The following is a 12032-nucleotide window of genomic DNA, read 5'->3' on the forward strand; positions in this document are numbered from 1 at the left end:
CGCTGTGGTGGTGGGGGGGGGTGGGGGGGGCCCCTTCATGGTTTCTTGCACTGGGGCCCTGAAGGTTCTAGTTACGCCTCTGCTCGGCCCTCTAGCTGTGGTGACATTACAAATCCTATCATGCCTCTGCCTCTGGGAATCATGCCTTTGGCTGTCAGTCTTTCGATGTCTGATAAGTCTTGAGCTGGAGAGCCAAAGTTGCCTACCCCAGAATTAGGGGATTCTGTTTGCCTTGGTGAGCATTGCCACTCGGACAGAAGGTGGGGGGAAATTGCCAAATTTTCAGTTGTCACTCAGGACATGAATAAAGGGGTAAAAGTTCAATGGATACACCTGTCTAAGCCATATAGTGTTTGCGCTTCCCGCACGGTTTTCCATGCTGAAGACCGCGCGGCATGCAAAATCTTTCATCTGCACGGATTCCGCTCATTTGCAGCTTTTACTTCAGCCATCCGCCCCTGAAATCTCGCTTGTACTATCTTGCGTGCCGCTTGGTTTCGTACCACGCGGCCGCCACAAAAGTCTGAACATTGCACATTAAAGTGCATTGTTTTTTATGTATAGAGCTGTTCCGCGCATATTCGTACAGCCGAATACGCGCTGACAACCGCTCCTGTGTGAATATAGCCTAAGAGGGCATTTCCCCCACTTTAGAACGATTTCCTTTCACTTCACAGTCTGCGTCCTAATGCAGGCACCTAGACCTGCAGGTTCGGGTCGCCGTGGAGCTGCATCCTCCCATAGGGATGCACAGGCAGCTGCACGCAATTACACGCTGCACCTGTCCCTCCCGGACACAGGTCTTTGCACGCCGTATGGATGTGCACGCCCGTGTGAATGAGGCCTAGCTGTAAATAATATCGCTGGCCCGTCACATTCTCTTGCCTTGTCCTCGTTTGCTAGACTAGCAGATTGTTATTTCTGATCGATAACCCCGGATAAAGAAATACATTATTTGCTGTTTTTTTAACCACTGATGTTGAGCGAGTCCCCGGCTAGTGTTGGGCCGGCAGGGGCTGTGGTATGCTACAAATCAAGTCCGGGCCCCCTTGACTTTGGCTTTTTTTGGGAATGACTGTGACGGTTGCTGAGCAGTGACGCGCGCAAATCAAAAGCCGCAAACCGCTTTTTCTGAATGATCCGAGTCTCTTTATTATTGACTTTGATTACAAAAGCTTCTATTGTTACATGATGAGACAGCATTGTGAAAACAGTGTTTTATATGGTCTGTGTAGACTGTGTAGGAAAAGGAAAAACTCCAGGTCTTTTAGGTACACCGGGTGCAATTTACAAAGCTACCAGTGCGGGATAAGGGGGTTCCTATTTCTAAAAAATTCCAATGAAAAAAACGATACTTATCCTTGTCAAAGCTTTGTGCATTGAGCCGAACTGTATTGGTAGCATTTTATGGTCCTGGTTATTTGTATAGCTGCATCTGCAAAGCCACGCTGTCCCTCTCAGCCCCTTCACACAGTCTAGTATATTGGGAACCGGTCATACCCACTTTGCATGTGGTGAATACTCCACCCGGGCTCTGTTGAGCCCTGCGGGTCAAACCGCTGTGCTAGCTTGTACAATGAAAAGTGGCCCCAAGATTGGTAACATGCCCTGGGTATACACAAGCAGACATGGTCCAAGGAAGAGCCCAGGGAAGGGCACACATCCTAAACAGACCTCAGGGAAGGGCACACATCCTAAACAGACTTCCCCTGTACCATTTCCCACCATGCCCTGTAAGGTTAATGCAATGGATCCTGGGATTTGTAACATAAAGATGCATTGCACCTCCCAATAGATGTTTGTATCAGAGATGCAACCAACAGTAACATGGCTACCTCTGTCTGCAAGTCAATATTTCTACAGCGTATCACTTTTAACACAAAGTATTTTAGGCATTCTGGCTAATACAATTATCCACAAAAAAAAACTGGAGTTTTCCTTTATAACTTTCATAGGCAGGAAGGAAACTGCACTATTCTGCCTCCTTTTCAGCACAGAGTCATAAGTCCTTCCATGAGGGTCATATGCCAGCAGGAGGTATTTGCAGACAATTGTACTTTATTACAAGGAATCGATAAGCATGTGAATATGTAAATTGGCTGGCTCGGGTTAATTTCACCGTGTGTTCAGCTGTTTTCCCAGTGCAAGTCAGAAACGCACAGTAAAATGGCATAATATGTACGGGTTGAGTGTACATGGGCTGCCGGGAACGTCCTGAGCTTCCTGCCTCTGGCATGGAGTGCGCCTCTTACCAGCTGCTGGTAAGGGACAATAAAAGTGGGAGCATGATATGTTATTGATGCCCAGCTTCTTGGTTGGAAATGTTACTTCCTACGCCTGGCTCAGCCAACAATTGGGCAATGCCCAGTGTTCGAGGGCTCATGCCAACCAGCTTTAGGCTCCAGTGTACATCTGCCGAGGGAAGACAGAGACATTGTGGCAAGGATCAGTGTACTGTGTAAAGGTTTTAGATTGTAAGCCCTCAGGGGCAGGGCCCTCCTTACCATCTTGTCTTGTGATTGTCTTGTGATTGTAATGTCTTCCTTATATTGTAAAGCGCTTCACACACTGTTGCCGCTATATAAATCCTGTATTATAATAATAATACTGCCTATAAAAGCAGCGAGAAGGACAATGGCAGCTCAGATTCAGATGAACCCACCAGGACTGGTAGGACACAAGTAACTTCCAGCAGCCCATGCACAGCCCTTGAAGTCGATCTAAACCCAACTGCTACAATCTCATATAAACTGTAACATGTAACATGCATGTTAACACGCAATTGTGTAATAAGTCAGACTTAGTGTCTATGTGTTGGTCTCCACTATTGCAACATTGTACTTTTGCCTTATAATTTGGGTCCCCTGGTTAATGGGGGCAGGTATCTGTACTTGCACCTAAAATGTTATTTCCCTGACATTAATATAATTCAATGTTTTAAGTCTAAAGCAAACCGCCCAGCTCAATGAAAAAAAATAAAAAGTGGTAAAATAAAAAAAAAGGACCCATGGGGGTTAAACTAGGTAACGTCCACACCCTTCCCCAACCTCCATAGTGCAGGGGGTGACGCCATCCTCCCGGCGACACGCTGCCTGTGATTGCCGAGTAGCCCAAATGTCTGGAGAAGATGCTGCAGCACAGTGCAGGACCCTCTCCATTGATTTGGGCTACTGAAGGATGATGGCTTCACCCTCACCTTGGCTCTGCAAGAGGAAGCCAGGGAACGGTAAATTATCTTCTCCTACAGGTACTTTTCATGCAGCTATTTTGGGAGGACGGCTACTTGAATAAGCCGCCTTTTCCTCTGAGGTGGCAGGCCCGCTTTAAAGCTTTTAATTACAACAATCCCTGGTGATCCCACCATGAAGGTCCTTACTCACAGTAATGCCTGGTGATCCCACCATGAAGGTCCTTACTCACAGTAATGCCAGGTGATCCCGCTATGAAGGACCTAGTTCAGGCACCTGTTATGGGGAGACAACCTATTTGTGCTCCTGCATTGTCACCGTGTCACCTGGCCGTGCCAACACACATTGCACAGACACGCCCCGCCATTATCAGTAAGGCTATCCGGAGCAATGACGTGCAGCTGACGCTGGAGCGAGCGCACGTGGACTGGAAGTGGCTGAAAGAAGGTGGAGGCGATCAGCAGGATGCAGATGGGGAAACAAAGGTACAAAAATGGCAATTGTTTGATACACGGTGATCATACACAAGCTAAATGTTATGCAGTTAGGGTTTAGATCTACATTATAGGAATGTTTTCTTGCAGTGCAGATTTGCCCGTTCACACAACCCCCACCCCACCCCCTAAACATTATAGGAATGTTTTCTTGCAGTGCAGATTTGCCCGTTCACACCCCCCCCCCTTCCCCCAGACATAATATATTTAACCTGGATGCGTTTTGCGGAAGCTGCAGTTGCAAAACAGCTGGAGAACGAGGAATTATCTATCTCTACTTGTGGAAGGGAGAGGATACAAGGAATGGAGCAGACGGCATGTCAACAACATCCCCATGGAGCCAGCGATCAAACACATCACTGATCTTGGAGCAAATGAACAGAGAGGTGAGATCTGTTACTGTATTTCTCTATCATGAACTCTGTATTACCTGTGCTGAAAGTTTAAGTTTAATCTGCTTCCCTATCCTAAAATAATTCGGAGATAAATTTGGTGCTAACAGTTTCTCGGTGATGATGCTGATTTCTGCAAACTTCAAAACGGCCACAAGGTGGCAGCAGAGTCCCATGTTATCGCTACTACTGCAGCACCAAATGATGACAGTTGGGAGATCCAACACAATAATGCATTTTTTCCCCCCATTTTTATTATAGGAAACGTCTACTGCGTTATATGCAGGGGCCACTGCCATCTTCTTTCTGAGAATGCTGATGGCCTGGCTGTCTGTGGCTTCAATGACTCGACTCACTAACCAGGAACCAGATCGGGTGCCAGAGTGAAGTCTAAGGTCCTGATCTGCATACTTGGGTAGTGGAATGTATTAAAGCCATTGGATCAGCATGACAGCCGGGCCCCTAATGTTTTCAAGAGGGGAGGTCAGCGTTGGCAGCCTCGGTGGTGTCAGTAGAGGTATCTTTTAAAGAAGAACTCCGGGCAAATCAAATCTTAACCCTTGCAGTGAAACTATCACATACACTGCAAGGGTCAAGTGCCTGTTTTGCCTAAAATAACAGACATGGCCGCACCTGAACCCCGATCCCAGCTTGCTCTTAGGCCGCTCCCTTCAGCCCCGCTCCGGCGATCTAAGGTCCTGTGAGTCATCACGTCCTATACAACGTATAGGACATGAGGATGCTGAGGGACTTTCTATTGCTGGAACAGAGATGGAGACAGACTGAAGGGACCCGGTCTAGGAGTCGGCCGGGAATGTAGTTTGGGTGAGTTATTTTAGCTCCCTAGACAAAACGAGCACTTAACCCTTACACAGGGTGATTGGGGGGGGGTTTAAGGGTTAATATGTTATTTGCCCAGAGTTATTCTCTAATGAACTTGATAGCACAGACTTATGTGGGGCTGATAAAAGAAGATCGAAAACTAAAATAGCCAACCCCAAAAGATCATTTGTAAGAACCTGCACCTCTGGGGGGGTCTCATGTAACATTGGACAGGGAGCCCATAGGACTAGCTTGGCTCTGATTGGATTATGGGCAGGAAAAAGGGAAAGGAAGAGCTGGTGTGCTATAGTCTCTGGTCCTGGGCTACAGCCCATTGGAAGAGGGGAGTCATCATCAAGTGAGGGCACATACCCCTTCCATTATGCAGTGTCCCCCAAAAATAAGTTCTGCCACCTACTCTTTCAAAGGTTCCATCCTCAAAGTCAGACATGTTGATGAACACCCCCCTCCTCCTACCCCCAGCCTATTAATACAGTAACTTCTCCATGTAAAACTTTTGGAATTGTTGAGGGACGGTCCTTCCTGGCTCAGGTACTGTAAAGCTCTCCAGTTGTTGTGCAACCACAAAGCTTGCCGAAACTTTGAGTTTCCTAAAAAAAGCTTAACGGGTGCAATTTCTTGAATGTTGTGCTCGGGTGGGTAGACATTTTTGATTTCTTTAAACCGATGTATTATTATTATTTATTTATTTTTTAATGTGATCAATTGTCACTTTTTTTTTGTTTTTTTTTTATTTTAAATAAGATCCGACTCCTGACCGGAGGTAGATAAAATTGATAAAAATAATTAGAATATATTGCAATATATATAAAAATCAAATCTTTAAAATCTTTTTGACATGAGGTTGTCTCTGCACTGAGAGATCGGGAACCTCACTACAAAAAAAGGTTATAAAATACGCACGTGCGCACACATATTATACAACGTTCTCTACGAGAGCTGACCAATCAAATTCTAGTGCAAATAGAGATCTCCAGACTTGACTAAGGAGAGGGTTAGTAAACAGCTGGGTAGGTGGGTGGGGGGGTGTATTTTTATCCCCCCACCCTCAGATGGTGAGCTGGTGGGGCGCTCTCTGTCACATCATGGTCTCGACGATGACGTGAGTCGGTTTCATATGACCGCCGTTGGAGCAGAAGGGGGTGGAGCCTTCTACTTCCTTGGCCCAGCGCTGTACCTCTCTGGGCGCTGTAACGGCTTTGATCCTCTGCAGAAACAAAGCATTTTGTTAATAAGTGTCCTATGAAAGGATGCAGATTATATAAATGCGGTACAGACGTTACATAGCTTGGCAAACCAAGCAAGTTTGCAAATATCTCTAATTTATTTCCTTCCTGTTGTTGTTCCCAGGGGGGGCCTCATCTGTTGACTGTATAAGATTTTCTGATGCCTGGGAAGATATAGCTGTGAAGGTTCTCATTCATCCAATGCATGGTGTAGCTAGGAGTAGTTGGTCACGTTCAGCTGGACTTGTTTTGCAATGTTAAAGATGTCTTCTAGGGGGGGAATACTAGGACTCTGCAACATCGGGCTGAGATGGTAACGGAAGCTAAAGCCAAGGAACACAAACCTCTCCGGAGTTCTTTGAATGTTTGTGGTTACTCAGACTTGGCTTTGCTTAAAGTATCCACAAGGTCAAGAAAAAACACGGAACATCGAACAGAAGCAGAAGATGCTGAGAAATGTCATCATCCCATATGTAGCTGGAGAGTCCGAAAAATTCAGGAGGATCTATACCAAACATTGCATCTCTGTGCCCTACAAGCCCAACAATACACCGAGACAGAAGCTTGTACATCCTAAATACTAGGGATGCACCGATGCCGATACTAGATGCCGAGTATTGGGGCAAATACTCGCCCAAATGCTCCGATACCTGAGCTTCCGCTAGCAGGAAGCCGGGCAGCGGGTCATTACACACTGCCCGGCTTCCCGATTGGCCTGGAAGCCTGCTCCATGCTCCCTCGGCACTTGTGATGAGGGAACATGGAGCCGGCTCCCCGGCCAATCGGGAAGCCGGGCAGCGTGTAATGACTCATCGCCTAGCTTCCTGATTGGTTGGGAAGCTTGCCAATCAGGAAGCCGGACGGCAAGTCATTACACACCCCCCAGCTTTCTGTTCGGCTTGATTGGTCCTCATCACCAGGTGACGATGGACCAAGAAGCCAGCTTTCTGGCCAATCAGGAAACCGGGTGCCGTGTAATGACTCGTTGCCCAGGTTCCTGATTGATCAAGAAGCTGGCCAATCAGGAAGCTTAGCAACAAGTCTTTATACGGCACCCAGCTTCCTGAATGGCCAGGAAGCCGGCTCCGTGCTCCCTCATCACCAGGTGACGAGGGACCATGAAGCCGGCTTTCTGGCCAATCAAAAAGCCAGGGGGTGTGTAGTGACTTTCCGTCCGGCTTCCTGATTGACAAGCTTCCTGACCAATCGCCTCTGCGGGAAGCAGCAGAGGCTAGGCTCCAGCAAGCGGCAGCCTATTATGCCTGATTAGAGAGCCACCACTGCCTCTGCCTGTTTGTGTTCAGACTGGCCAGCCCAGATAGCCATCTGGCATATCGAGGCGAGCCAGGCCCGCCGGGCACATTTTCAGTGGTGGGCATGGAGCTGGCGCTCTAGTAGCCCCTTTGTTATTCTGGCCCTGCCTGCCACCTGTCTATTGGTCCTTTAATTTCATAGGTGGCCTCATGGACCAATATGAAAGGTTGGAAGGGATGGGGCCAACTCAACCTTCCACAGGAATGTAAAGCCTCCTGTTTCTCTGGATGCTGATGAGTTTTTGCTGAAGGTCACCAAAGCATTTCTGTCACCATACGCTCAGTCTGAATTGCCCAAGCCAGCGACTGGTTCTCTTGCCTTCTGTACAGAATATACACACACAACGTTATGCAGATGGCCTTGTCCCACCAATCGGCCTTTTCTCACTTACCTCAATAAGCCCTCCTTCCGAGCGCACAATGCGATACACCATGACCAGCGGGATACAGATCATCGAGGAGAGAGCCAGAAACCAACCCAAGCCGATGGCCCAGTCCGGATACGTGTAATACTTGTTGTAGGTGAGTGGGGTGTATTTGGCTAGAGAGAAGATAAAGCTACCCTAGAAAGAGGGAAAAAACAGTATAAAAAATAATCCGTATCGGTTTCATCTGCTACAATTTACTGTCAGGAAACCGGAACAATCATTTAATGTTCAGTTTATAATGCTCACAATGTTTCCATATACATGTATGTTTATATTTCATATCCAGCACTGGATGGCAGGGGACATGCTTTTAGGCTGTGGCTCCTTTCTGTAGAAAACATAGTGTACAGATATGTCCCCTGCACTCCTTACAGCGTCTGGAACCAATAGCAGATGTGGTGCTCGCAGTGATAAGCACGGATGGCGCCGTGCGTCTTCAATTTTAAGAAACTAGCGGATCACAGGCACTCAAAAAATATAGTTCAAATCTTGGTGTTCATTTATTGAAACACAGTGTCACATACATCAAATAGCCAATGTTTCGGGGCCACGCAGGATCCCTTCATCAGGCTGTCAACAGGGGTTGAGACTGTTGGCTCACCAACCCGAAGGCCGATGGACCATTTCCGTCGGGGACCTGCCGAAATAGGTCCCTCACAGTACTAGGCAGGGGGGATATCCTGGGTGGGAGGAGACAGAGAACCCCGTAGGAGGCACAGAATCTCCTCCCAGCATCAGGAATAGGCCCCGAAGAAACCTGCACCATCAGCATCTGTGGGTCAAAAAGCTTTTGAAAAAAAAGCCAAACGTGCAATCGTGCATGGAGTGCTTAAATAATACTAAAGTGCCAGTGCACCACGCTGACAAGCCTTAGGGGCCGAGTGCAAAAAAATTGCCCCGGACTAGCCATAAGGCCTGTCCAAGAGGCGATGTGCAGAAAATGCAAGGGGGTGTGTGACCAAGTGATCAGTGAGTCAATGTGGGGTCCCACACCCAAGTGACTTCCTGAGCACCCCTGGGACGCCACCCCCAGGGGGCACAACACCACGTGCTTCTGCCGCCCCCGAACCCTCTAGCCTTGACCAAGCTTCGTATCCATTCCCATCAGGAGATAGTTCACCTTCAGAGATCCCTCCCCTGGAGCCCACCCATTAACTAGGGTCGAAAACTCCAGGGCCTGGAACCTCATCCGGCTCCCTACCAATTACGCCAGGAACCTACCGGTCCGTCCATCCACCCTTCCTAGGCGACAGCGGACTTTCAGTTCCCGACAACTGATAAGAACAGATACTACACTTGATCTTAGCCAAAAGGCCGAGAAGCGATACACTTTCTTTTTTCTTAAGAAAACAGACTTTGCTCACCTTTTATTTTGATGCACCTGGAATGTATTGAGGGGATTTAAAATGGATAATGTATCTAGATGAGCAACTAGGGATGCACCGATACCGGTGCACCTCATGACGAGGGAGCATGGAACCGGCTTCCCGGCCAATCAGGAAGCTGGGCGTCGCGTCATTTTCACGGCGCCCGGCTTCCTGATTGGCCAGAAAGCCGGCTCCAGGCTTCTTGTCACATAGTGACGAGAAGCCTGGGGACGGCTTCCCTGCTAATCGGGAGTCTTTAAACCCAGCCCGGCTTCCTGAATGGGGCTTTCGGGACTCGGTATTGGTGAGTACCGAAAAAATTATATCGGTACTCGATACTGAAATACCGGTATCGGTGCATCCCTATGAGCAACCATACATAACATGGTGGCACTTCAGGGACCTAACTGGCAGATCTCTTGTACGTCCTCCAGCCCACCACCCATCTTATACAATGGAGTTTCTACAGCCGCACTCACCACACACAGCAGAGGCGTGATATAACACCAGCTCCACTTCATCCAGGGGCCAGGCTTATATCCGATCATATCCTCAATGTTTTCATAAAGTTTATCAGCGCCTGCACGGTGAGAGAGAGAGAGACATTACCAACTGCAGTCAGAATTCACAGAGCACCTCACAGGGGTCCTGAGACTGCACTTCTGTGACCTGTTCTGTATATGTCTGCTGCTTCTATTACCAATCACAATAAACTTCTAGGGCAGGTTTGGTTCTGCCTGTCGGCTGAAAAATGCCTTAGCGCTGCCTGTACGTGAAATAAAACAATGCGTCTGCAGAGGGTGTGTTTAGGAATCTCTCTCTCTCCTGCTTCACAAGTTGCTGTTCCCAGGTTGCTGACAAAGGGATTGGGGTGGGTTATGCCAATGGCTGGATGAAACATTGGAGAAATGACTGGGCAGGTTCCCTGTACTGGCTGTATGTATCTCAATGGTGACAGATGTGCCTTTAATACCTAATTGATAATTCCGCTCACAACTAAACTTTTTGCTTGGTGAGTAATGTAATCTCAGGACACACAAAGGGCTCGTCCTCCTGCCAGGGACCTTTTAAAAAATTGGAACTGGCAGATTGCAATATTCTGGTCACCGGAAAGTTTTAGGGTAAAAGGCAACTTGCAAATGCTCCGATTTAAAAACAAATACCCACGGGTGAATCCATTTCCTGTTATTCTTCACACTGGGATGACTCTACACTGTGCAGCTGCTTGCGGTAAGCTTGTCATTCCCATCCGTTCCTTTTCACCTAGTAAGACATTAACTGGAAACCCAAAGCTGCATCTTTATCATTGGTGCCTATAGGTCAGGGTTGGTCAAACTCCGGCCCTCCAGCTGTCGCATAACTACAAATCCCAGAATGAACCTTCCAGCAGGCCTCTGCACAGGGAGAACATGCAAATTCCATGCGGATAATTTCCTGACCGTGATTTGGACTGGGGACCCTCAGTGGTGCAAGGCAGAAGTACTAACCACTAAGCCACCAGCACTTTCCTTCTGAAAGATCTCAACTTTTTGTTCATACAATTATATTCCAGGAGAGTATTCAGCGGTTCAGCCTAAAGGTCCCCACACACCTACGGAAATCCCGCGATGGTACGATTATCGTAAGGTGTGTGGAAGCCGTGCGACCTCTACTACTGTAAGGTCCCACGACTTTAAACTTACGAACATGTTCAAGCGCACACTGCCCGTTCGGCATTGTGATCATCGGAAGCCCGCCCCTCAGGGGGCGTGGCTTGCGATCGCAAGTACGATTTGCCTGTCCAAGATAAGCAGATCGTACGTTTTTTTAATTACCTTACAACCATCGCAAGACAAAAGTCTTGCGATGGGTGTAAGGTGTGTGCCCAGCCTTAGCTAAAGTAACTCCGAAGCCGACCCGTACCGAGGACAGTTCAGACGTCATCGGGAAGCATTGCAAGACTCTGACAGCCACGACTCCCAGAGACAGATGCATGATGGGATTTGTATTTTCATCAAGCTGGGAGGGTCAGAGTTTGCCTACCCCGATTTAGGCAGACACCCTTTGATGCCCAGAGCAGACCCTCCTTCGCCAAGATCACCAGAACAATTCTACTTCTCCTAACCTGGCTTAGTATATTATGACAATGTGTAAATACAATAGTAGGAGGCGCTGGGATTTCTGATGATCAGGAAATGCACAGCCGATGACTATCCAGGGAAAGGCTGCCTATAGGCAGAAACCTACTGGTGAATCCAAACCTGCTGGGAACAATGGTGCAGCCAGTGAACCAAGAATTGGCATACGATTGTCATACATGTTTGGGGGGTCAGTGATTAATTAGTGAAGCAGGGGATGACTATGACAGCGCTGGAGCTAGATAACTGGTTCAAATTAGAAAACAAAGGCAGCAGAGGTCATGGAACCACGCTAACATACATGGTGATGTCTTCTGATCGGTTTGGGATAAACTTACCATAAATCCAGGCTACAGCAATACATTCAAAGAATGCAACCCACAGGAGGCAAACACCACTGGCTGCATAGTAGTCGAAGAGCTGGAATACGTACATGCCGCCCTGCGGGAGACAGGAGAGGGGTGGTGGGACCAAGATATGGAGGACATTGGGACACAAATGTCTTTATGTATATTGAAAAGTGGATGTACTGGCCACAGTAACCAGCTCGGACTCTCTGCTTCCATTGCACCCAGGAGCCTTTTCTAAAATAATGATGACAGTGCCCTTCATGTTACCTGATGAGCCTTTCAAAATGCCCCCCCCCCCCCCCCCCCCCGATGTT

General features: G+C 47.9%; 1 protein-coding gene across 1 annotated transcript in view; it reads right to left on the reverse strand.

Moving 5' to 3' along the window:
• Positions 1-5721: 5721 nt before the first annotated feature.
• SLC6A6 (solute carrier family 6 member 6) overlaps positions 5722-12032 on the reverse strand; it is a 43863-nt gene continuing 37552 nt past the window's right edge. Inside the window, exons 11-14 of the mRNA XM_018567251.1 lie at positions 11707-11809; positions 9731-9831; positions 7849-8019; positions 5722-6124 (exon numbers count right to left, since the gene is read on the reverse strand). Coding sequence (XP_018422753.1) covers positions 5996-6124; positions 7849-8019; positions 9731-9831; positions 11707-11809 — 504 coding nt within the window. The 3' untranslated portion in view covers positions 5722-5995. The remainder of the gene's footprint in view (positions 6125-7848; positions 8020-9730; positions 9832-11706; positions 11810-12032) is intronic.

Source organism: Nanorana parkeri, unplaced genomic scaffold (assembly GCF_000935625.1).
Source record: "Nanorana parkeri isolate BGI_ZX_2015 unplaced genomic scaffold, ASM93562v1 scaffold1025, whole genome shotgun sequence".
NCBI classification, from domain to species: domain Eukaryota; kingdom Metazoa; phylum Chordata; class Amphibia; order Anura; family Dicroglossidae; genus Nanorana; species Nanorana parkeri.